General features: G+C 35.9%; 3 protein-coding genes across 3 annotated transcripts; 1 reads left to right on the top strand and 2 right to left on the bottom strand.

Moving 5' to 3' along the window:
• Positions 1 to 6,889: 6,889 nt before the first annotated feature.
• On the bottom strand, positions 6,890 to 8,686 carry LOC116115123 (cytochrome P450 71A4-like). The gene is made up of 2 exons (XM_031401275.1): positions 7,753 to 8,686; positions 6,890 to 7,631 (listed from the first exon to the last, which is right to left on the bottom strand). Exons 1-2 carry the CDS (start codon positions 8,668 to 8,670, stop codon positions 7,020 to 7,022), a joined length of 1,530 nt encoding a protein of 509 aa, XP_031257135.1. The 5' UTR covers positions 8,671 to 8,686; the 3' UTR covers positions 6,890 to 7,019.
• A 1,171-nt stretch (positions 8,687 to 9,857) lies between these two features.
• On the bottom strand, positions 9,858 to 10,460 carry LOC116115114 (cytochrome P450 71A6-like). The gene has a single exon (XM_031401263.1). It carries the CDS (start codon positions 10,416 to 10,418, stop codon positions 9,858 to 9,860), a length of 561 nt encoding a protein of 186 aa, XP_031257123.1. The 5' UTR covers positions 10,419 to 10,460.
• A 1,210-nt stretch (positions 10,461 to 11,670) lies between these two features.
• On the top strand, positions 11,671 to 12,725 carry LOC116115115. Its single transcript, XM_031401264.1, has 2 exons — positions 11,671 to 11,857; positions 12,019 to 12,725. Exons 1-2 carry the CDS (start codon positions 11,671 to 11,673, stop codon positions 12,723 to 12,725), a joined length of 894 nt encoding a protein of 297 aa, XP_031257124.1.
• The last annotated feature ends 14,932 nt before the right edge of the window (positions 12,726 to 27,657 follow it).

The following is a 27,657-nucleotide window of genomic DNA, read 5'->3' on the forward strand; positions in this document are numbered from 1 at the left end:
AAAACACTTGTTTCGCTTGGGATGCCAGGATAAATGGCTCTCTTATATATTGATTCCAACTTTGGTGCAAAATGACAAGTGTAAAACCTTCTTCAAATTTAACTCCATGTCTAGCATTTGCCCAATCACTTAAGGTGTGTCTTTTTATCTTTTCCTTTTAAGGTATCTTTTTATCTTTTCCTTACTTGTTAAGATGCACCCAATCCTTATTCATCATCATTATCGCACTAGAGAAATGTTTTTCCTAATATCACCAATGCATCAAATTCAAAGATAGAATCATTTACTTTTGCACAAATTATGGAAGTTGCTCATAATGTTTAAGAAGAATTGTGGATAATGAAGGGTTCCAACTTGTTGCTAGAAAAGGTAAAGGGACATCACAAAAGGGAGACATTTTAGGTGCTAGTGGCTCCAAAAAGTCACGCGAAGAAATTGCTCCGCGTAACGCTAAATTGGCTAAAGAACAAAAAGTAAAGTCAACTGTCAGTGTGAGTGATGTCTTCCAATATCTAGCTATAACCCTAGAGGTGAGACAAGATGAACCTCCTAGTCATCCTAAGAATACAGGGTCCTCAGCGGTTGCTGAAGACAAGGAAATGGTTATGGAAGAAGAATCAGAGCTGGGCAACTCGGATGTTGAATTGGATAAGGCTTTAATGGATGCAAATAGCATGGAGAGCTTGAAGCCCTCCCTTAGGCATTGAAGGAAAGCCATTGGAGTTTTCACTGAAACAAGTGATCAACCTTAATTTATATATTGAAGAGAGCTCCCTTCAGTGTTTTTTTCTTTTTTTTTTAATTTGTTTTTTTTAGTAGGTTAACTATATCTTTCTGATTGCTTCTGATTTTCCATCTATCATTTTAGCCGAGCTTTACTATTTTTATGTTTATTTAATGTTTTTCCAACCCCACTCGGCTACTATTCTTCGTATCAAATCATGTCTTTTTGCATTTCTTATGATACTACCAAGATAGTTTTTCCAGGATCATGTGCTTGGAGATTTGTGATATTGATACACAGACATCAGCCAAAATTAACATTCTACAATTCAAAAAATACAAGCCAGATGAATCTTGCCTTGCTACACTCCAAATTGTAACGCATGAAACAAAAGAGAAGGGCAAACGTTATTAACTCTTAAGTTTGAGTCACTCATATCTTAATAGAGGTTATTACTAAGGTTCTAAGACTTTGAAGAATTAATTAAGGTATACGTAATTTATCTGAGACACTCTCAATGAAAAAAAAAAAAAACAAAGAAATTGGGCAAGCGCAACTTCTTGAGTGTCAATGCTGCAAGTTCTTAGCTGTTTGATGTGGAATCCATAAGTAATTTTTTCTGCTTTCATCATTGCTATCTGTTGATTATTGTGATTCGATATTCAATTAAATATCAGTTAAGAATCTTAAGATAGCTGTTAAGTTTACGTAAACAAGCAGCGTTTAATTTCTGTGGTGGGTATCTGCTAATCCCTGCATTTCGATCTTCTGTGTTCTGTCACTTCTGAGGAAACATAAATATAGGAATCCCGTCCATCTTCTTTGTATGATGACAAGAGATCACCATTCTGGATTCTGACAACAATAATCTTGTCAACTTTGACAATTTTATTGGAATTACTTGACTAGTTGCCTTTACAAAACAAAGAAAAAGAAAGAACGTAGTCAAGACGAAAGAAAATACACATAAAAATGGTAAGAAACCATTATTTTCATTAGAATTTAATGGGTAGTTAGGAACATGCAAACCCTTGAATCATTATAGGTCAGGAATTCTGAATTCTGTGTAAATTCAAGAGTTAATTTGTTTAAAACTAAAATGGTAAGAAAGGACTTCAAATAATAGATGATAAAAACCTTTACTGGTTTAATATTGGTGTTCGGTTATATTCTTTTGGCTGTGTTTGCTTCACAATAATCAACATGAGAATGAGAATCTTATTCCCTATCCCATGTTTGGTTTAACTATTTGAGTCGGAGATAAGATTCCCATTTTTTTTAAAATGGTGGAGTATTATTTCTTCCAAAAATTTAGAAGGAATATTATCCGTTATTATAACCAACAATGGCTTGATCGAATGGTAAAGGCATGGGACAAAAGGTTTGCTCCCCTTATAGTCTCAGGTTCGAATCACAAGAATAATTATTAATATTGTTGGCCACGAAAGCCTTGTTCGAGGTAGGAGAACTAGTCGAGGTGGCGTAAACTAGTTTGGATACCCCCGGTTAAAAAAAAATCTAATTATCATTCAGTGATGTGATCATTAAATGTCTAGTTTTATCCCTATTTAAATTCTAATTTCCCATTACTGGTAAAAAATTAATTAATTTAGAATTTGATTATTTTTTAATTTAATAATTATTTAAAAAATTAATTAAAAAATCAATATTTAGGCTCTGTTTTGGTTAGTTTGTTAAAACAACATTCTATGCTAAATAGGATTTTTGGGAAATAGGATAGGATTCTGAAAAGTTTTTGGTACATTTTTTAAAAATATTTTCTAAAATATTTAGATTATTTTAATTCCGTAGGTTTGTTAATTTAAGTAAACACCCCCTCCCCCCCCCCCCCCCCCCCCCCCCCCCCCACCCCCCCCCCCCCCCCCCCACCCAAAAAAAAACAATAAAAGTTTATAAATTGACAAAAATACCCCTACCCACCCACATATTGTCGACAGCCAGCCACCACCGCCGGAAGATGGTCGGAATCTGTCAAAATGGCACACGACTAGTTGGATTTGGCCGGTCGTGTGCCGATCTAGCCTTTTTTGGCAGCCAAATCTATGGCTATAGATCTGGCCGAAAACGAACAGATTGGCATGCATCATTATGACGTTGGTGACTGGCGGCGGTGGCTGCTGGTAGGTGATAGTGGCTTGGGCGGGTGGGGGTGTTTTTGTTAATTTTAAAACTTTTGTTAAGAAAGGTAATTTTTAATGTTTGGAGTAGAAATTAAATAGAATTGAGTTTTGAAAAATATTAAAACGAATGCATTTTTGGTTTTTTAGGATAGGATAGTGGGAAATGAATGTGGCAAACGGACCCATTTGCTAGTGTCATTGACAACATTCCCAAACAACCCGTAACCATTGACAAAGTCGTTGGCCGACGACTTCCCTTCTTGTTGTCGGCAATCGACATCACCATCGATGCTTGAAGGATGAGAGGTCGGCCAACCTAAGTAGATCTCGGCCTTTAAAAATCACTAGAATAACATCACACGCGATTACCTTCTATTATGGCCACTGTGAATCTCATACCCGTACTTGTTTTCAATGGCCAACGTTTGGCTAGATTGACAGATCATCGGCTGCTTGTCCTCCAAGCATAGGCAATAACACTAAAGGAATTTCGCTAGCTAGCAGTTTTGACTGACAATGACCAATTTAAATTTTTTTTGAAAGTTTTCAAATTTTTAGATTTTTGAAGATTTTCAAACTTTTTCTGACTTTAAAATTTTGAAACTTTTTGTTTAATAAAATTTTTATTTCAAAATAATATTATTTTTGTAAACATGAAATTAATTTACTAATGCAAAATCATAATAAAAACCATTATAGTATTATACTTATAAATTAAATATTTTACCTAAAAGACATTTTTGATTACATTCCTTCTGTTGATGCTGGATTTTGACACCAACAACCTCGTATGTGCAAAATGTTAAGAATGTCTTAAAAGTTATACGTGATTGATTATGAGAGTTGATTAAAGGTCACTACTTTCACAGTAGCATGCAAAGACTTAAAGATAAATGAGACAGTGACAATTTTATAGTGGTTCGGATGCTTAAAGCGATTCTTATATCCACTGTTATCTTTTATATAAATGTTCTTGGTGATTAGTCAAGTTTACAAGAGGTCACGAACTGCGAACTGAATTACAAAAGCTTGGTATTCAAAGAGAATACTAAGCCAATCTCTTTCCCATAGGTTGTCTCTTTGCTATTTATTTTGTTGAATTCAAAGTGTTTGATCTCGATTTTCTGAGAGGGAGCTCTCTATTTATAGCCGCTGAGTTTAAGGTAATGATTACATATCTGCAAGTGGGAAGGTGTTGTGCGAATCCTTCCTTGAGTCTCATTGGTTGATAACTTAGGAAATATCCTTAAATTTAATGGGGCTTGGGCATGTGTATGAACCAAATTCATTTACAGACAAAACTTGAGTCGGCTGGGTTGGTGACAGTTATATTCTCTCTGTCTTGGGACGACATGGTAGGCTCTGGATGGTGTAAAGCATTCCTGAACTCTGATTGGTGCTTGCTGATGTAAGCTTACATCAACCCTAATTTTTTTAGCCGTAACACCTTCCAAATTCATATTACAACCAAAAAATGTAATAAATCATTATACGTTCTTACTTAAATTTCATTCCCATGGTTTCCATATTCTTATTCCAATGCATTTCATGAACCAAACATGATGTTAGGTTTAAGTTTACGTCAGTAAATGCTAAATAACGGCCTTCCCCTGGTCAACCTAACCTAGTACAAGGAAACGGAAGGCGGGAGTTGGGCTTTGAGGTGGTAATGAATTTTCAACACGATTAAACAGAAGTTGAGGAGAAATTTGATTAGAATGTTAATAGTTACTGTTTATGTGATTGTTTGATAGAAAAACTAGGTAGTATAGACGGTAAAATCTACGGTTGAATCGGGAGCGCCAGATCTTGTGAGAAATTAGTCATTGACAATTGTATAGACCTACAGAGACAAAAAAAACGAATGTGAAGGCTCGAGGGACACCGATTTGGTGTTTGTCTTAGGCACTGAGAGCGGGAAACTTAAAGTGGTTGAAGCGTGACTTTATGGCGGTAAAGGGAGGTAAAGTTAGTCAGAACCAAGCTTTGTGACAGGAGAGGCGGCGGTTCTTGGGAGCAAGAACTTTGAGAGCTAAAGTTATAGGCTATTTGTGAATGAATAATGACAGACTTGACCATGTTTATATAGTAAGCCTAGGAGGCTTGAGTCCTAGTAGAATTTTGAGTTCTAGTTTAGGAGTTTGAGTAAACAGGAAACTCATAATGATTATCCATGTAGAAGAAGAAATACTAATTCATGTAAGATTAGGAGTCTTGGATGAATTAGGAAGTAAATAGGATTATAATTCCTATTTTAGAACGAATATGGGCTGATGGGCTGGAACCCAATGTAGCTTAATCTTGTAGAAAGGCTCACCTCATAGAGTGACCCAACTATAAGTTGACCCAATTCATAGGGTGGCCAGAATCGTAGAGAGGCTGAACTCGTAAAGTAGCCCAGCTCGTGGAGAGGATTGACTCATGGTGTGGTTCAGCTTGTAAAATGGGTCGGCCTATAGAATTGTTCTTCTTATAAGATGGAGTCTACCATTGGGTGGTTAATTTACAAGATAAATTTAAGCATGGGCCCAACCGGGATTGGGCTAAGGCACTGGACCATACTTAATGTATTTTCATTATTGGGCTTGATAAAGTCCAATGCGATTTTTGACCCATACAGGTAGTAAATGACTTTCGAAAAAAAAAAAAAAAAAAGGAAAAGAGTACGTAGACAATAGAAAAGATGATTAGAGCATCTTTAATGGTGCTTTTTATTCTAAAGAGCATATTTCATGTAAATAAAGAGCATCTTCATTAATTTCTAAATATAAAAAACAAAATTTTTATTCAAATTCAATGGATTCCTTAAATTTAATGAAGATGTTCTTTATTTTCAAGAAAGAGAGTTAATAGGAGAAAGAATTAATAAATAAAATGTATAGAAAATTGTAGTTCATTAATTGAAATTAGGATTAAGAGTTAAATTTGACTCTATAGATGTGGAGAGCTAAACTCATTCCTTATTATTTTATTTTTTAAAAGATAAAGAGTATGATGAACTTTTATTTTTATGAATAAACTCTTTATAATAAAAAGTTTGAATCATATAAATAGTGCTTTGGAGATGTTCTTACAATAAATCCCGGATAAAAAATGTTTGAAGAATTAAAGAATAAAAATAAAAATATAATTCTATTGGGAGATTGTTGGCATGCTTGAAGTGAAGGATTGTTGTGATACAGAATTATTAGTAATGCAATTATTCCCCACTAACCTAAAAGATATTGGTGATGCACCTTCACCGTCCAGTCATAGTCTCATTGGGGACCGACGTTGTCTTTCGGTGCTCAATACTTGGCTTTTTGCTAGCGATTGTGGGTCATCAAAACGAGTGGTTCTCTTTTTTTTTTCTTTTTCTTTTTTTTTCTCTCTTTTCACTTCAGTAGGGTCCCGTGCTGCAACGCAACTCTCACACAAAGGTGTGAATGATGTCGAGAATTGAGACGTCTGAAGGGTAACATAGCTACGTCATTTTGCTGAAGTTGTGGTGAAAGAGTTGGAGAAAAGATTCAACTAGAGATTAGATTTTTATGCTATGTGTGGCTAGACTTAATAAGTTTTGCATGTACACCTATTTTTTGCCTACTTTATTTGACAATTGACAGTATGGATTCGTGAAAATATTCCTTTCTTGATCTTTCTACTGAATTTTTCGGTAAAATTTCATATCTCAACCCATTACAGTCAAATATAAAATGGGTTACGTTTCTTAGATGTCTCAGCATCAATTTTCATTCTACACTGTTCCATGTATCCGACATATTAGCCTATGTTGCAATGAACTTCAACTAAATATGTTCACCTGTCTTAAATTAGTCCTCTTTTTTGAGTAGATGTCTTTAATTTTTATTTTATTTATGTTTTAATTTAGACTTTTAACTCTTTAAATAAGAATTAATTCATCAACTATGTAGGTAAAGAATATCAATTTAAAAATGAAAATGTCCATGCTCCTGACATTTTGCAATTAAATCTCAATCCACAGCGCAACACAATCTGGCGCTGCCACTAAGAAGAAATTGAATAACACAAAATACCTTAATAACAGACTTGAAAACAAAACGCACAATACTTTTACACTGTCATCGGAATTCTCATTTATGATTAGATATATAAAAAATGGTTTTTATTTACTATACGGAATCTTGAACTAATTAATAAGAAGTTGGAGTTGCAACAGCAAGAAGAGGAACCATTCTGTGGGCGGTAAGACCAGTACATTCTGTCATGTCCAAATCTTCAGGTTTTGTTCCAACAGGCAATGACCAATCAAACTTGTGAACGAGATTTGCCAACACAATCTCATTAGTGGCCATCGCAAATAATGTTCCAGGGCAACCCCTCCTGCCAGCTCCGAATGGTATCAGTTGGAAATCTTGTCCTTTAAAGTCTATAGAATTGTTCAAGAACCTCTCAGGAGTAAACTCATCAGATTTGTCCCATGAGGTGGGATCTCTTCCAATTGCCCAAGCATTTGTGATTACTGTTGTTCCTGCCGATATGTCATAGCCCTTAATTTTGACATCCCGGGTTGATTCTCGGGGAACTAGTAACGGAATAGGCGGATGTAAACGCAGGGTCTCTTTGAGTACAGCTTTCAAGTAATGCATTTTATCTAAATCTTCTTCCTTTATTTTCTGTTTGCCATTGGCGATTCGCCTCACTTCATTCTGCAATTCCTTCATTACTCTCGGGTGCCTCAAGAGCTCCGCCATTGCCCATTCCATGACTGTGTATGTGGTATCAGTTCCAGCAGCAAATATATCCTGTAACAAATTAATAAACAAAAATAAAAATAAAAAGTACTCAAAAATAAATTGTATTTAAATGAAAAATCGTATAATTATGCAATTTATGCAATGTTTGGGGACACAGAGAGGTAAATACCAGGATGAGAGCTTTGACGCTAACTTTATCGAAGGAAAAGTCACCCTTGTTATCCTTTTGAACCTCAAGCAAAACATCCACAAAATCCTTTCCGTCTTCACTTTTGACAACTCCATGGCTTTTAATCTCTCTTTCCTGACCATGTGAGTGTTCTTCAACAACTTTATCTAGAAACTGATCAAACTCTTTGGCAACTTTCTTCACTTTAGCATCTGTACCGTTGAAATAATTTATCCATGTAAGCCATGGAATGAAATCCCCTATATTGAAACCACCTAATAATCCAGTAAACTCCCCCAGCAACTCCTTGAACTTTCTCCCACCTTCACCTTCGCTATACTTCCTCCCTAAAGCTGCCCGACATACAATATCATTTGTAAGCAAAGAGAACATTTCGCTCAAATTCACTGGCAATGACAGTGATGCAAGACTTTCAATCTTTTTGATAAATAGTTCTATTTCTTCTTCTCTTACGGTTCTAAAAGACTTAACCCTCGAATTACTTAAAAGTTGGAGCACGCAAATGCTTCTTATCTGTCTCCAATACTCACCGTAAGGAGCACCCGCCACATCCTTACCATCATAGAGAAGCCTGTCTCCAATAATGGATTTGGGTCTGTTTGAGAATATGAGATCGTGCGTTTTCATGATCTCACGAGCAGCATCTGCAGAGGAGATGATGAGTACTGGCACTCTTCCAATATGAAGGAGCATAAGAGGGCCATAGCGTTGAGCTAGTGAGTGGAGGGAGCGATGAGGATACAGGCCTAGTTGGTGAATGTTTCCGAGAATTGGGAGTTTCGGTGGCGACGGTGGTAGAATTTTGTGGGAGGTTGAAGAAGAGAAGATCCATTTGAATAGGAAGAATGCAGAGGAGATGAAAAGTAAGAAATAGATGAAGTAATAAACTAACGACATATATACTTTTTGTTGCTTTTGCTCCGTCTTCTAAGTGATTGTTGGGATGTTCTTTCTTCTCTGTAGAATTGGTCCGTTTATAAACAAGAAGAATTAATGACCTCGCCGCACACTTTTGCTTGTCAAGAAAGTTATTATTGATAATAATTTATAATAACAAATTTTAGTTGACTAGAGGAGATATGGACGGGTTATATTAAATATGATTTTGATAATTTATGTCAGAGTAAACGACCTTTTCCCACCCAAGGCTTGCCGTAATAACATTTTCCCACTTAACAAGTTTCAAAAATACTATTTTTTCACCCAAGGTTAATATTATATTATTATTTAAATCCGATTTTAGCTGATTCTGGTTATAAAAATTCTTTTCGTCATCACTATTTAAACATCTGATCTTCTCTCTACGTAACCTCTCACTTCGACATCTAATTTTTTGTCGATTATTAGCTATTATAAAGCTAAAGTTTCCTGTTTTTAACTGATTTTCGATTGATTCCAACAGCGAATATTTAATCGGTCACCATCATTTGATCCACTGGCCTTCACTCTATAAAACCTTTTTTACCCTAGCTCCTTGTAACTTACCGAACGTTGACTAAGAAAGTGAAGTGTATTTTAGGTTTTAACGGAATATAAACTTTGGATAGGATTGTAGTATTTTAAAATTTTTAGGGTGAGCAAGTATCTTAAGGGAAAGCTTGGGTGGGAAAAAAATCGTTTACTCTTTATATCATGTACAATGAACATTCAGGGCGCTGATCACATGTTGCCTGATTTGTCACACCTTCTTCGTAATCATTGCATCACTTGTAGTCTAAAATTACTTGTATATTTCTCTAATTGCTGAATATTGGCTGGCTTTTTGTATCAAGAAGAATCATATTGTGTGAAACAAGAATTAATTTCCTATCCTAAGAAGAATCCCTATTTTTTTAGAGTTTGGTTCCTTGTATAATTTGTCTGATGGGAAGATTAATGTTAGAAAGAATACAAATTAAGTGCTATATTTTGTCAAACCACATTAATTTCGGTAAAGTGTACCAATTTTATAACTTTTTTTTTTTTTTTTTTTTTTTTGGCGTATAAAAAGAATAATAGGAATATTACCACTCGTACACCTGCTCAAATTACTACAAGTAAACCGAGATACAGCACATAGAGAGGAATAGGGAATGCTGATAGTTCTAACAAGAAGTTGGAGTAGCGACAGCCAAAAGAGGAACTTTCCTATGGATAGTAAGACCAGTGCATTCTGTCATGTCCAAATCCTCCACTCTTGCTCCAAAGGGCAATGACCAATCAAACTTGTTAACAAGATTTGCTAACACAATTTCATTAGTGCTCATTGCAAATAAGACACCAGGGCAACCCCTCCTCCCTGCACCAAATGGTATCAATTCAAAGTCATGTCCTTTAAAGTCTATAGAATTGTTCAAGAACCTCTCTGGTCTAAACTCTTCAGGTTTATCCCATATATTGGGGTCCCTTCCGATTGCCCAAGCATTAGTGATTACTGTTGTTCCAGCCGATATGTCATAGTTGTTAATTTTGACGTCTTTGGTTGATTCTCGGGGAACTAGTAAAGGAATTGGAGGATGCAAACGAAGAGTCTCTTTGAGTACCGCTTTCAAGTAATGCATTTTATCTAAATCTTCTTTTTTTATTATCTCTTTCCCATTCACGATTCCTCTCACTTCATTCTGCAATACCTTCATGACTCCGGGTTTCCGCAAAAGCTCTGTCATTGCCCATTCTAAGACCGTGTAAGTAGTGTCAGTTCCGCCCGCAAATATATCCTACAAGAAATATTATAAATAACTATAAGTAACATAATCAAAGTGCGTTATTCATGGTTATGACAAAATTAATATTAAAATGTTCAGACNCACCAACAAACCCACTTGCTAGCCCTGTTAAAGCTTTTTTTTTTCAACACCAAGAAACCCACTTGCTAGCCCCTGTTAAAGCTTTGTTTTGTCAATTTCGAAGGTACAGAACAGAAAGTCCAATGCAACTCCATTTGCTCCTTTTGATTTATTGAAGTTAAGGCGGAAGATCTTAAGAAAAAAAGAAAAACAAATGTTGAAAATCAAACAGGTCAATATTGGGAAGTTAAAAGAGTCGCCACTTTTTGTTAAAATTCATCTAACTTTAAGTGGAATTACCATAATTAGCCGCCGCTCTGCGATAACAAAGCTATATGCTACGAGTAGACGCGCCAAAAATCTAAATTTGGTAAATTATAGTCAACAACATCCTTTACGTTGATTATTAGTAACAACAGTTATTCGACATGTATATAACATTCTCATACTTCTTTTGTTTTCTCAAGATCTGATTCTTCTTCATTTAAAAACCCTTTAGGGTTTTTCTAACTTTTTACTCTTTATAAATTTGAACTCCACTCAGCAAGGTAATTAACTTTCTTTTCTTTCTAATGTTTGCTATTTTCTTTTGTTTTATTCATCATGCCTTAAAATTTTATGTAAATCTAAGGAAATATTTAATATATAATTGACTAATTCTCAATTTTCTATGTTAATTATATGTCAATATCAATGCTTTTCATTCCTTTGTCTTGTCATTTGAATTCAAATTAATTTTCTATGTGATATGACTTGTACAAGCTGAGAAGAATTAATTTTTCCTTTGTTCAATTCTGTCATTACATCATGCCTTAAAATTTTTTGTTTAATTTACGTGGAATTCTTCAAAAAATCGCCGGTCTTTTCAATTGCAGGCTTCTTAAATTCCACCTTCCTTGTTTTATTTTATCTTCCTATGAATTATTTGTGCTTGTTCTTAATTTAATATGTTAATTAATTAATTATGTATCTTGTCAGTTTCACAGTGTTATATCACTGGAACAAGCTTTAATCCAAATGGGATTCCCTGCAAAGTTTTGTTCTTCGTCCTCTCCTTTGAAGAGGAAGATTAACGAGAAATCATTTGATCATCAAACTGATACAGAATCCATTAATTTTACAAATTGAAACAATGGGGTCTACCCGCAAATCCAGGAGGAAATTTGTTGATAATTCTCATCAGTTCTCCTCGTTCGAAGACGATTTCGATCTCGATAAAGAGCTTGATATGGAAAGATGCCTGGATGATCATGAATGTATGTGGTTGTCTTCAGATTTTGATTCGCCTTCCAAATTTTTCGCCGAGCACAGACTCTCTGGTACATTTCTTCTCTATGTTTATGATTTATTAATTTCCTGACTGCTGTAAAAAACATCAGCAATTAATCTTGCGGAATCAGTTCTTACTCCAACCGCAAGTTTGTCAGATTTTCGCACTAACAATGAATTTGAATGCTGAAAAAACTTTTTCCTGATGCAGAAGAAACTTTCCTGGGAGGCTTGGAATATCAAGGAGAAGTCACTGCAATGTTAAACTCTCCAGGGAATGATGAAATAGATTTCAGAACTAATTTTGATTCGTCTTCTCAGACTTCGGATAAGGACAAAACTTGTAGCTGCAATCCTGAAGTCAAATTATCAAATTATCCTGAAGGAATTTGGCCTGTCTCAGAAGATGCAGAATATTTGGAAGATTTGGGTGCTGATGAACCTTTATTCTGGCCATTTGAGCTTGAAGTGTGTTGGAATTCTGAAGAATCCTGGAAATGTTTCACAATGTCTCCTCGGAAAGACATGAGAAAGTTTGGAAATAATCCTGAAGGGACCTGTAAAATGCATTCAAAAGAAAGGTGTAGGAGAAGAGCTGTGATAAACTCAGGATCAACAGCGGCAAAGATATTGGAATTGAAACAAAGAAACAACAACAAAAAGAGTGTCAAGAAACTCAACAATATGCCTTCAAGGTTTCGAAATTCAAACAAAATTTCGGCGAAAATCGTACCATTAGAAATCGCAGATGATATAAAAGAACCAATAGATATAGTTGGTTATCTCTTCCAGGATGTTTTTGCTGTGAACCAAGAGGTTCCGATGGAGACGTTTTTAGGCCTTAGCGAATTTGATGGGCATGAGGGAGTTGGTTCTGATCTTAATGTGGATGTTTTCTTCCTGGAAGAGTCATTATGAGAATCCAATAACATAACTGGTTAGTATAACAGGATTTTACAGGAGAGATTCAATTCCTTGAAGATTGTTTGTTAGTGACATTGAACAATAGAATCATGGTTCCATCAGGTATCATTCATGTATTCAAATTACTAGTAAACCTTGTATGTAATCTTTGATTAAATTGGAAGATGGTAAAACCTTCAAGATTTTTGTTGGAATGTTTTAAATTTGTCAGTTGTCAATGATAAAGTTATAAAATATTGATGAAAGAGAGAGGCATTGAAATAATCTTTAGTTTTGTATTTGTTGTATTCTATTGTTCGTACTAGAGAGAATATAAAGCGTACAGAGAATAACATAAGTGGAAAGAATAGCAAAGACCAAGCCAAAGATCTTGCCACTAATCATATGATTGACTCAATTATGGGGTCAACATTACATAGATGTAAATCAATAATGCTTGAGTTACCGATTAAACTATCGATTTGACATACTGACTCATGTGAATTGAGTTAAATTTTGAGATTTGGGTAATTGGACAGGTGGGTCGGTATGTGAAAATCGGTAGCTTGATCGGTAAGTGTAGTATTACTGGATGTAAATATAGCTGTTGCATATTGACATCCCCTTGAAACTCAATGTGGAATACAAGAGGCTAACTTGAGTTTGGAAATTAAACTGTGATGTCTTCCTGGAGAATGAGTTTTGGTAAAAATATCTACAATAATGATTTGTTTACAACTGAGTCATACAACCAAATAAAAATTGCAAAAATATATGTAAAATGACTACTCTAGCCTTTATTTTTTGTCTGGTTGTATGACTCAGTTATAAGCATGACATTGCTCAAATATCTATTGGTTGATCAATAGTCCTGATAAAGATGAGATGAAGAGTATCTTGGAGAACATGATAACGTTCAAAGTGACAATCAATTTCAATGTGCTTGGTACTGTCATGATAGATGCATTAGAGCCAATAATATTAGACTCTTGTAATAGTTTTTAGAAGGGTTGAACCGTGACAATGGAATTAAGTATTTCAAATCTTAATCATGAGGATCCTATGATCATATATGGTGGCCATTCTAGAATCATCCATAGCCTCAGTATTAATCTAACCAAGGACACATATTATATAGTAAGGCTATCTAGCATTTAATGACTCTACCAAAAGGTAGCGACAGTTCTCCCATGTAAAGGTTGTTTGGTGACAACATAGTGTGTTGCGTGGGTGCTTATTATTGACAAATTCACTAGACTGGCCGATTAGATGATTCCATATAGATGGTAACCCCAGTGTATATGGAATATATTCTCTAACGGATGGTGGTGCATGTAATCCTTGAACTTGAGATCACCAAAGCACCGTGTGTAAATATTGGTGTAATTTGACACTAGCGTAACGTAGTCCTATTTAGGGTAATCAGTGCAGTAGTGGTTGGTTACATTTATAAGTACACAATGGCTATCGTGGATCGACAAGATTCATCTTTCCTGGGTACAGGTGAAATTATCTCGTTGAGCTATTCAGTTAGTAACTACGACCACAAATCTATGGTCACAGTGGAATTGAGTCAGTGCTCAAATCCAATTTTATTTGGTCGTTGATTCAATAACCAAATGCAAATTTATCAAGGTAAAACAATTGAAGTTGACACTACGTTTGTACTTTAAACCTTGATGAGATAAATGATGATGAAGGGATTTGAATTGCACAGTAACCATACTGTTGAAAGATAGCAACTTTGCTGAATCTTTATTTGTTGGGTAATCATGATGTTTTGCTAGAGGTCAATCTTGATTGGTGTGTAGATTGCTAATTAGTTGATGCTTAACTATGAATCTAGTCATTGTCAACATAATAAAGAGTCTATGGGTCACACACATTAAAAGCAATTTAAGGAGGATAATGAAATGAAGGGTAATTTCATCTTTTGGATGAAACGGGTATTTTGGTAATTTTTCCGTGCGATTAAATTTGCCGGGGTTGTTGCCAATATTCAATATTTATATTGAAATTGATTTAGCAAAATTATAAGTATATTAAGATTAATATAAAACATTAATATTAATATAGAATATATTTAATTAAGTTTAAATATATTTAAATACCAAAATTAAATATATGAATAAATATATATTTATATATTTGTTTAGATTATAATTAATTGGAATGCTATTCCAAATAGGAATAGCAGTATTCCTATTCTAAAGGAGGGATATTTTATCCCTTACTATATAAAGAAAGGAATATGATATTTTATGAATATAATTCATATTATTTTCTCACTCAAAACCCTAGCCGCCACCTCTTACAAAGAGAAAATAATTTTTCTCTCAATTTCATTTTCTCTCTTAGGGCAAACTAATTAATCTAGCAATTAATTCGTTTATGATTCCTGTCTTGCTTTTGTGTAGATACTGTCTTGTTTGATTCTACACTTGAATCAATTTGTGAAGTTGGAATCAGAATATGTTTGAAGGAGCCACCAACGTTGGTATTGAATTAATCCTTGTATGATTAATTAGTTTTTAATTAATAGATTGTATTATATCAATCTTGATCATGGGAATCGGGTTAACATTGAATAAAAAATTTGTTTTATTTTGTGTTTATTCAATTGAAAACCCTATAGGCATGCTCATGGAAGACATCGTTGTGGGCTATTTGAATTGCACTTCGGTTATCACGATATAGTGGTATGGGAGAAATGATGGAGACTCATACATCTTGAAGTTTCCATCATAACCAAATCAATTAAGAAGTAGTATCAGCAAGGGTTCTATACTCTACTTCAGTATTGGGTCGGGCCACAATGGTTTGCTTCTTACGTCGCCAAGAAATGAGAGACTTTTCAAGTAGGAAACAATAACTTGTGGTAGAACGTCTATCAATTGGATCACTAACCCAATCTGCTTCAGAGAAAGTAGCTAGTTATAGAGAAGAGTGAGCAAAGAAATGAAGTCCATGGAATATTGTGCCTTTTACATATTAAAGAATATGCAATACACTTGCAAGGTGTATTGAACGCGGAGCGGACATGAATTGGCTGACTAGATGAACTGCATATAGTATATCTAGACGAGTCACAGTGAGATATATTAGACTACCAGCTAATTGACAATAAAGAGTGGCATCCTTGAGAGGCTTTACATTAGTAGCTCAAAGTTTGATAGTTAGTTCTAATGGAGAGTCAACAACTTTGTTATCAGTAAGGCCAACATGAGAGTAAAGTTAGTAGCATAGTTGGCTTGACTCAAGTTATAACCATATGAAGAAGAGGTTACTTCAAGATCTAAGAAGTAGTTAAGAGGTTAAGATCTTTCATTTCAAATTACTAACTAAGAAACTTTTTGAAATCTTGGAATCCTTTTAAATCATCTCATGTGTGTCATCAACATAAAGCAAAAGAATGATAGTACCTTGATCAATTTTGCAATGAAACAATGTTGAGTCATAAGCACTAGAGACAAAACCATTTTTTGCCATTGTAGTGCTAAATGTTGCAAACCATTCTCATGGAGTTGTTTGCTTAAGACCATATAATGCACGATAAAAATGACAAACTTTATTAGGTGGATGGTCATATCCTTGAGGAGGCTGCATGTATACTTCTTCAATAAGATCCCATTAAGGAATGCATTTCTTACATCCATCTGAGAAAGAGACTAATGATGAATTGCTGCAATGACAAGTAAAGTTCTAACAATAGTCAATCTAGCAACTAGAGCAAATGTCTCTTCATAATCAATACCATACTCTTGAGCAAAACCTTTTGCAATTAAACGGGCTTTATATTGTTCGATAGAACCATCATACCGAGTTTTAATATTGTATATTATTTTGCAACCTACTATAGATTTTCTCTAGGTCTCAAGTATGACTGTCAGTTAAAGCTTGAAGCTCGTTCGTCGTAGCTTCTTGTCAAAGACGGTTAGTAGAAGCCTCACAAAAAGAGCGAGGTTCATGTAAAATAGCAAGAGCATAATAACAATGATAATCTGTAGATGAGATAGTAGTTCACGTACCCTACTTGAATGTTGCTACTATCAGGAGGATCAATAGTCTCTTTAGATGCTTGGGGTACAGCCATAACTTTAGTATCAATGTCACCATCTTGAGGAAAACAGTCAAGAGATGGATTAGTAAACAAAGGATAAGCATTGATAGATGGTGAGTTGATAGAGTAGAGACTAGAAAACATCTTATGTCCCTAAAATTTTACATGACGAGAGATCCTTGAGCATTTAGATATTGGATGATAACATTTATACCCTTTATGCTCAATTCCATAACCAAGAAAGCAACACAAGCGAGAATGACATTGAAGTTTTGAATCCTCGTGTGATTGTAGATGAACAAAGCAAACACATCCAAAGACCTTAAGGATATTGTAATACAGTGAAGTTCCATATAGACATACTGATGAGACCATCAGAGTAGTGGTGTACGATAGGAAGTCCAAGAGAGCCAAGTAGTAGATTATGGGATATTGGTAGGAAGTTTTGGCTAATAGTGAGGTGTTAAAATTAGTTGTAGAGTGGACAAATGGTAGTGAGAGATGAGATATGAGAAGAATTCAGTTAAAGAGAAAGAGAGTGCGAAGGAATAAAGAGAGAAAAAAGTGTATTGAAAATAGTAGGGGAAAACTTGGGGAGGATGCTAGCCCTCAAAGTCCAGCTTGGTTATTATTGTTTTGTGTCTTTCTTTGTTGTTTATTTTCTGTTTTGGGTTAGAGTTGGCGATTTCCTTCTTGGTGTAGTTGTTATCATCTTCCATTATCAAATATATATATACATCTATCTTCATCAGTTTTGGATATTTCTACTTGTTTATCTTTATATTCAAATTTTCCGTTTAATTGGCTATGACTATTGTATTGTTCGATTTGGTTGAGTGAGTTCTAACAAATTGGTATAAGAGCGAAGTTAAGTTAGGGAATGGTTAATATGAGAATGGAGGGCAAGAGTAGGTACTGTGAAGAGAGAGATAACAAAGATTAGGGTGGATATAGGTGCCATCAGTGAATGTTTGACAGAATTGCAAGGTTGGATGAGAAGTAAAAAGGAAGAAAAAAATCTGGTGAGAGGAGAAGGCTAAATCAACTAAGGTGCCAAGGACTCCAAAGACAGGTAACAATCAAAATTAGGGTGGTCTGAATGGATTGGAAAATAGGAATCAACATTTGGGTGGTCTGGGGGAAACAAGTATCGTCAACAACCTAGAGCACAATCGAGGAGATATCGATGGCCGTAAGTTAGATTACTACCAATGGATGGAAGTAAGGGCATCAATGATGACATGGCCGACTTTCAAACTACCTCTTCTTCACCGATTTAGTGGATCCCCAAAAAGGGAGCCCATACGAGACTTTAATGGGAATCCAACAGATAGGGACTATGAAAGATTACCGGCGGCAATTTGAAGCAATCACAACACCTTTAGTGAAGGAGAAAGAGGAAATTTTAATGGTGTTTTCCTAAATGGAATTAAGGCAGCAATACGAGCCGAGATCAAATTGGCCCAACCTGAAACTTTAGTTCAACTTTTGGATTTGGCCCAATGAGTGGAGGAAAAGAATTGGGCTTTAGAAGAATTAAGGACTGGACCAGGTAAGTTTGGAAAATTATTAGGGCCAAGTAGGCGTGGGCTTGTATCAATAGATAGAGGATTGGGCCGGGGGCTTAATACCACTGGGTTTGGGTCGGGTCGAGCAAACGAGTTAATGGATTACAGGTCTAGGGTCCAGTCATCCTTAAATCCATACGCAAATCATACTAGACTTCCTCTTTTCAGCAAACAACCGAGATACTCAAGCCAACCTTTGGTGAACCATCGATCATGGGATGACCGACAATCCAACACCATTTCGGTTGTTGATTATCAGAGCAATAGTACACCCATACAATGATCTTTTAATTTTAACCCAATTTATCGACGAAATTTTCCTTTCAAGCACTTGGCAGATGGTGAGATTCAGCGAAAGAAAGAGCGGGGTTTATGTTTTACATATGATGCAAAGCTTGCACTAGGGCAAAGGTGTGGAGAAAAACAGTACAAAATTATATTGATTGATGAAGAGAATGATGAGAAGTTCGGCGAAGAAGAAGAGGGCAATAAGTGTTGGAATAGGTGCCCTAGAACCAATAAATTATTGTGGAATTGACTCTTTGTAATAATGTTTATTAATCAATAAAAGGCATTATCTACTATATCATGTAAACCATAGGGCCCGTTTGGATCGGGTTTAAATTTTTTAACAAGGGTAATATTTGTTTAATTTAACAGATTACCGTGTTTGGCATTTTTGTAAAAAAAATTTACCAGAAAAAAAGATGACAAACAGTGGTCAAAGAGGGGTACATTGCCGGGAATATTTGTAACTCATGGGGGGCTGTTATTAAAATGTTACCGGGTAATCATAATTTCTGTCCAATCTTGCCCCTAAACAGTATATTATGCAGATGAAAATATCCTTGGCTTGGTTAATAATTACAAAACATCCAATTTGTAAAATGATAAAAACACCCCCACCACCACAGTGCCAGATTCCGGCCACCACCGTCGAAATCTGGTCGAAATCTGTCGTTACGACTCAGAGTGGTCAAATCTGGTCGTTTATTCACCAATCTGGCCTTTTCCGGTCAGATGCACCATGGATATGGCTGGAAAAGGCCAAATCTGGCTGTCGATGACCGAAAAAGGCCAGATTTGGTCGTCAGATACTGCCAAAGAGTTGGCCGTCGTTGACGGTCAACGATGGCCAAGAGTTGGCCGTCATCAACCGTCAACGATGGCCAACGAGACGGCCATTTCTTTGGCTATCACTGACGGCCAGATCTAGCAACTATGGGTGATAGATTCCGGCCACCACTGACGGTGGTTGTCGGAATCTGACAACTATGGGTGGGTGAGGTTGTTTTTGTTACCTGTTATTACTATCAACCAAACACATTAATTATTAATACATCCCAATTGAACCAAGCATAATAATGATTTAAACCCGGTAATCTACAAGGTAATCTTTCTTTAAAGTAATCTTATTACTAAGATAAAAAAACATTATATGATCCAAACGCCCCCATAGTTGTATGTATTGATATATGTCCTTAGAATGGTAAAACCGTGACAAGGGTATCAAGTGTTTCAAATCTTGATAGTGAGAACCCTATGAGCACATATGGTGGTCATTTTAGAAACGTCCGTAGCCTTAATATTAATCTGACCAAGGGCACAGATAATATTGTAAGGCTATCATAATGTTGAACGACCCTGTCAAAAGACAGTGATAGATCTCACTTGTTAAGATTGTTTGCTGACAACCTGGTGCAACACATAGGTGCTTGCTGTAGGCAAGTTCACTAGTCTGACCCATCAGATGATTCCATATAGATGGTAACCCTAGTTTCTATGGAACAAATCCTTTAACAAATGGTGGTGCATGTGATCCTTAGACTTAAGATCACCAGAATACCTTGTGCACTGATTGGTGTAGTTTGACACTAGCCTAATGCAGTTCTATTTAGAGTTGTCAATACGGTAGTGATTGACTACATTGAGGAGTGTAACAAGACTATGGTGGATCGACAAAGGATTCATCACTCCCGGGTATGGGAGAAGTTATCTCACGATGTAATTCAGTTAATGACAATGACAGTAAATCTGTGATCACAATGGGATTGAGTTGTTGCTCAATCCAATTCGTTATTTCGGTAATTGGTCCAGTAACTGAATACAAATATATCGAGAGAAACTGAGGTTGACACTATTTCTGTGCCACAGTCTCGATGAGATAATAGATAATGAAAGGATTTGATTGTACGGTAACTATATCGTTGATAGGTAGCTACTTCTCTGAATCTGAATCTATCGAGTGGCCATGATGCCTTGCTAGGGCCAATCTTGGTCTGTGTATAGTGAGACAATTAATTGGTGTTGATCGCGATACTACACATTGGCGGTATGATGAGGAGCCTACGGGTCACATACATAGAAGATAATTTAAGAATCAGTTTGTGAGAAAGGCGTTTTGTCTTTTTAGGTGAAAAAGGGTATTTTGGTAATCTCATAGTGCAATTAAATTTACTGAGGTTGTTGCCTTTATTGAATTTGATATTAAATTTAAATAAGTGAGATTATATTTAAATATGTGTACGCATATATTTAAATGAATTATTGTTATTGTTAAATGTTAATATATTTTATATATATTAATTGAAATAATAATAATTAAAATAAAAATATCTAAATAGAGCTGTTTGGGCATAGGGGCTATTTGGGTTGGTTCCTAAGCCTATTCCTAAGTGGAATAGGGTTTCACATGCACTATATAAGTGCATGTGTTCTATGACTTAAATAACACTTTTCATTAAGTCATTTTATATTCATTGATTGAAAAGCTCTAGCCCCTTTCTCTCTACCCCACGCCACTTTATTTTGATTGAATCAAATTTATTTGATTCTTGTTCTTGATTCTTGAGGCTAAAGAGGATCTAGCAAATCCCTCTTTAGCTCTTCGGGTTATCTTCATGTGGACTACTGCTGGTTCGATTCTACTTTGAATCGGTAGCGAACCCAGACAGAGACAAGTTCAAAGGAGCCTCCAAACGTGTGTATGAACTCTAATCTTTACATTGATTGTTCATATTACTACAGAATATTTGATTTAACATATTATCTGTAATATATGTATCTTGATCTTGGCTTAAAATGAAACCGATCGCTGTTTTATTTTTGTTTTCCGCTGCCATGGGTTTAGATCATTTCCTAACAACAAGGAGGTACCAACACCACAATAGAACTTCGTGGAGCTTTCCTTTAGTTCAATAGTTAGTATCAACGGGCCAAAGACTTTGAAATTGAGGGGGCAGATTAATGCTTTGAGGTAATTGTACCGATCAACAACGAGGCATCGCATAATTTTATTCATCGAGATATCATGAAGAAATTGTCTCTTCCAATAACACAAACAAAACCATTTGGGGTTTGCCTAGGAGACGGATATAAGGTTCGAAGTGAAGAGGAGTGCCAAGGGGTTTTTTAGAAATTCAGGGAGTCACGATTGTTCAAAACTTTTTTCCTTTCAACATGGGGAGAGCGGATGTGATCTTCAGGATTGCGTGGTTGGAAGCCTTAGGGAAAACAACCACGGATTAGGAGAAACAAGTCATGAAGTTTAGGTTGGGGACAAAGAAAGTGAAGCTGGTTAGCGATCCATCCTTATACAAGACTTTGGTTTCTCTAAAGGCAATGATCAAGACCCTCTAGAATGAAGGTCAGGGGTGTTTAATCAAATTTGGGCAGATTCAAATGTAACAAGAGGATGAAATTGGTATGGATTCTCAATTAAGTGCTTTATTGAGTGAGTTTGACTTTGTTTTTGTCCCAATTATGGAATTACCTCCAATAAGATCTCAAGACCATGTAATCCGATTGAAACCCGAAACCCTACCCCCAAATGTACACCCTTACCATTATCCGTATTGTCAAAAGAATGAAATTGAGAATTTGGTGGGAGAAATGCTCAGATTGGGGATTATTAGACCAAGTATTAGCCCTTTTTCTAGCCTTGTTTTGTTGGTTAAAAAAAAGGATAGAGGTTGGAGGTTTTGCGTAGATTACCAAGCCCTCAACAAGAGTACAATTCTAGACAAATTTCTGATACCGACCACAGAGGAATTACTTGATGAACCGGGGGGAGCCACGGTGTTTTCCAAGATAGATCTAAAGTCAGGATACCATCAAATTAGAGTGAGAGAAGAAGATATTTAGGCTCTATTTGGCACACTCTTCAGGAGAGTATTTTACTTTTTCTATTTAGTAAGAATAGTGGAATGCATGTTTTGGTGATTATTCAAATAAAAAAGTATCCAAAATAGTGGCCTTTAGTCTCCCTCATTACTTTTTCTCAATTTCTCTTACACATTATGACACCATTTCTTCTCCGTCTACACTCAATGTTTTAGACACGTGAAACTCTTTCTTTTTGCCATCTCTCTCCTTCCATCAACAATATTTTCATGTGCCCATTTTCGTCCTTATTTCACTCAATCACCAGCCATAACTACACCTCACTCTTTCTTGTGATCTCTCTCTCCTTCCATCAACATAGATTGTTGCCCCAATTTTCGCCTCTTCTTCAGTGTTTCAACATACTCACGGATCTCTTTCTCTCTTGTGCTCTCTCTCTCCTTCCAACAACAAAGCAACCTGTACCGATTTAAAGCTCCTTCTCACTCCTTTGTCAATCCCGTGAAAGCAATCTGCCCCAATTGTTATGGCATGTTGTGTAATTGACAATTTTATTAGAAGATTCAATATGTAGGACCCTATCTTCGAAAAGTTTTAGGAAGATAGAGTTTATGAGGAAACAAATTTTGTTGAAGGGAATGGGGAAGGATCGAATCACCCACATCAATGTAGTATAGACGACATGGCAACTCTTAGGGACCACATAACTAATGCTATGTGGAAACAACATGAAACCATGTAGTAATTGTTAATGGAATATAGGTGTACAACGGATTCTAAGGGATGATTATTAGTAGCTTCATATTATTAATTTAGATATGTATTAATGCCGTGTTTTTTAAATGATGTATTAGTAGTTGAAATTATTATGAAGAATTTGTTTTTAATTTAGCGATAAAAAATTACCAAACAACTAATTAATATTATTTAAATGTAAAGTGAAGAGTTTCAAAATCAAATAATAAAATTTTTGAATAAAATGGACCAAAATATTCTATCTTAAAACCATTTTTGGAAAAATATATCAAACAATTATTCATTTAACTCTAATATAATATTCAAAATGTACCAAACACATATTCAAATTCAAATCCTATTCTATTAAATACAACTCAACTCAACTTTTTTCCTAAATACTATTCTAAAAAGTATCAGATAGTGTACCAAATAGACCCTTACAAAACGGCTTTCTGAACACATGAGGGGCACTATGAGTTCCTGGTTATGCCTTTCGGATTGACAAATGTCCCACTATGTTTCAGGCTCTCATGAACTATATTTTTCGGCCTTATTTAAGGAAATTCATCCTGGTGTTCTTTGACAACATACTGGAGTCAAGATTTTGAGGCACATCTGAAGCACCTATTGACTACTAAGAAAGCACAAATTGGTAGCTAACAACAAGAAATGTGTATTTGGCCAAGAGAAATTAGAGTATCTAGGACATATTGTTTCCTCAGATGGGGTAGCAGTGGATCCACCTAAGATTGAGAGTATGGTACATTGGCCGACATTGAAGGATATTAAAGCTCTTAGAGGATTTTCAGGGCTCAACGGGTATTATCCTCGGTTTGTTCAAGGATATTGGAATATTGCAAACCCGTTGACATCCCTATTGAAGAAGGACTCTTTTACTTGGAATATAGAGACTCAAAGGGCATTTGAAGAGCTAAAACAAGCAATGATTTCAGTTCCAGTACTTGTGATGCTAGATTTCTCTAAAAATTTTATGGTAGAAATTGATGCTTCAGGGAGTGGGATTAGGGTTGTATTGATGCAAGGGGGACAACCCTTAGCCTTTTTTAGTCAAGTTTTGTCCCCTAGATTGAGACTTAAGTCAATATACGAAAGAGAATTAATGGCAATTGTGTTGGTTGTTCAGAAATGAAAGCATTACTTGATGGGTAGACGTTTCATAGTTCGTACCAATCATAAGAGTCTCTGTTTCCTGATGGAACAACAAGTTATGGGTGGAGATCAACAAAAGTGGGTCACTAAGTTGATTGGGCTGGATTTTGATATTCAATATAGACTCGGGTTCATAATTGAGTCACTGATGCATTTTCTAGGAGAAGTGAGATATTAAGACAAACATCAATTTCCTTAGTGTGTTTTTTTGGGGATGGGGGAGTTAGAAAATGCAATCCAACAGGATCCAAAGATAGGTCTGATTGTCCAAGATTTGATAAGGGATCCTAATAGCCGTCCTTTTTTTTCGGCTAATGGGGAGTCACTTAATGTATCATGATCGCTTAGTGTTACCAAAAATAGGCCCCCATATTCAGAAGCTTTTACATGTGTTCCATTCTTCATCGATTGGAAGGCATTCTGGTTTTTTCTGAATTTATAAAGGGGCTTTCTAATGTTGTTTATTGGGAAGGACTGAAAAGAGATTTGCAATCATTTGTAGCATCTTGTACAACCTATCAACGAAGTAAGTATAAAGCTCTTAGCCTAGCTGGCCTTTTACAACCCTTCCCTATCCCCACTCAAGTTTGGGAAGATGTCTCAGTGGACTTTATAATGGGACTTCCCCAAGTTTAGAACGTTAACACTATTATAATAGTTGTGGATCGACTCACAAAGTATAGCCATTATCTAACTTTAAAACACCCTTACACCCCAAGAGACGTGGCAGCCTTGTTTGCAAAGGAAATCATACGGTTACACGAGTTTCTGTAAACCATCATTTTAGATCGCAATTGCATGTTTATAAGTAATTTTTGGATAGAGTTGTTTAGGCAATCAGGCACCTATCTTCTTATGAGCTTAGCCTATCATCGTCAGACAGATGGCTAATTTGATGTAGTTAACATATGCATAGAAACTTTCTTTGCTGTTTTGTAGGTAGTCAGCCACGGTAGCGGCCGAAATGGGTACATTGGGCAGAATACTAGTTCTATGGGAATGACACTTTTCAAAGCTCTCTACTAAAGGGATCCATCAACATTCTTGAAGTATATAGAAAATAGTTCTGTGGTGGATGAGGTGAACCAACAATTATAAGATCACAATCTCATATTGCAAGAACTGAAAGAAAATCTCGCCAAGGCTCAAAATCGCATGAAGGTATATGCCAATGGGAAAAAAAGAGAAGTAGATTTTGAGGTTGGTGAGTCAGTTTATTTAAAACTCCAACCTTATCGCTTCCATTCGTTAGCTACCAGATTGAATGAGAAGTTAAGCCCACGATATTATAGACCCTATGTGATAATCGAAAAGATAAGGGAGTCACTTACCAATTAACACTACCACTGGAGCCCACATCCATAATGTTTTTAATGTCTCACAACTCAAGAAGGTTGTTTTAGCCCCACCTAACACCCAACCACTTCCGGACAACCTTGATGAGAACCTGGTCCTAACTGTTGAACTTGATAAAGTATTGAAAATAAGGTGGCTATTGAATGGAGACCACAAAGTTCTTATTAAATGGCAAGGGTTGCCTCTTTATGAAAACACATGGGAAGATTTCACCACTCTCAACCGCCAATTTCCTTCTTTCCACCTTGAGGGGTGGCTCTTCTTGGGGAGGGTAATGATGAGACCATCAGAGTAGTGGTGTACGTACGATAAGAAGTCCAAGAAAGCCAAGTAATGGATTATAGGATATTGGCAGGAAGTTTCAACTAATAGTGAGGTGTTAAAATTAGTTGTAGAGTAGACAGGTGGCAGTGACAAGTAGGATATGAGAAGAATTCGGTTAAGGAGAGAGAGAGTGCAAATGAATAAAGTGAGAAAAAAGGAAAATGAAAAGGGTATTGAAAATAGTAGGGGACAACTTGAGGAGGATGCTGGCCCTCGAAGTCCAGCTTGGTTCTTAATCGTTTTGTGTCTTTTGTTTTCTGTTTTGGGTTAGGGTTGGCTATTCCCTTCTTGGTGTAGTTGTTATCATCTTCCATTATCAAATATATATACATCTATCTTCATCAATTTTGGATATTTTTGCTTGTTTGTCTTTATATTCTAATTTTTTGTTGAATTGGTTTTGTCTATTTTGGTTGAGTGAGTTGGTTCTAACACGTTCAAAGGGACATTGGTTATGAGCAATGGGTGAGGGAGTAAGATTAATAGTGTAGACAACTGTAAGCACAACTTCTCCTCGAAAAGGTTCAAGAATTGAACCAAAGATAAGCATAAGACCAGTAGAATCTAAAATATATATGTCAAAAGTTGATCAGAGAGAGGCAAGAGTTGTAATTAAATTGCTAAGAACATGCCGAAATAAAGAAATAGAAGAACTACAATTGTAATATATGTATTTTCATTGTATTGTATGTTTGTAAAAGTCCTATTTATATAGGAAATAAAGTATAAACTAGGAAATACAATATTGCACCTTAATGGTAAGATTACATGTAATTAGCCTATTAATGAAGAATAATTAAAGAAACCAAGCCTTAATCTTAGCTTGCCATATTGCATATTCGTGATATTTGCTTTCCATATTACATCACTCCCCCTCAAGCTGGTGGTTTTTAGATGTCGAAAACATCGAGCTTGCCAAGTAAATACGAATGTTGTGGACTATATAATGGCTTTGTGAAGATGTTGACTGGTTGTTCTGAGGTGCGAATATGCATGGTCTTGATTACTCCCACTTGAATCTTATCTTTGACGAAGTGACAGTCAATCTCAATGTGCTTTGTCTTCTCATGGAAAACAGGGTTTGCTGCTATGTCGTTTGTGGCTTTATTGTCACAATATAGGATGACCGGTTTTCCCACTTGAGCTCCTAAATCCTTTAATACCCCGAGGATCCAAGTGATCTCACATGTGGCCTTTACCATAGCTCCATATTCTGCTTTTGCTCAGGAAAGAGATATTGTCAACTGTTTTTTCATTTTCCAGGAGATTAGAGATCCACCAAGTTTTATACAAAAACTAATAAGAGATTTCCTTGTCATTGGACATATAGCACAATCAAAGTCATAATATGCTGCCATATTCAGATTTCCATCCCGAGGTAGAAGAAGTCCTAGGCCAAGGCACCCCTTTAAATATTTGAGTACCTTTGTTGCAGCATCCATGTGAGATTGCTTTGGCCCATGCATGAATTGACTGAACATGTGGATAGCATAGTTTGGACGTGTCATGGTGAGATAGATTAATCGTCCCACAAATCTTTGATAATTTGAGGGATCTTTCAACGGTGGATCAATTTCTGAGGCTAAAGTTGAATTGTCATATTTCTGTG

Source organism: Pistacia vera, unplaced genomic scaffold (genome assembly GCF_008641045.1).
Source record: "Pistacia vera cultivar Batoury unplaced genomic scaffold, PisVer_v2 Contig731, whole genome shotgun sequence".
Lineage (NCBI taxonomy): Eukaryota > Viridiplantae > Streptophyta > Magnoliopsida > Sapindales > Anacardiaceae > Pistacia > Pistacia vera.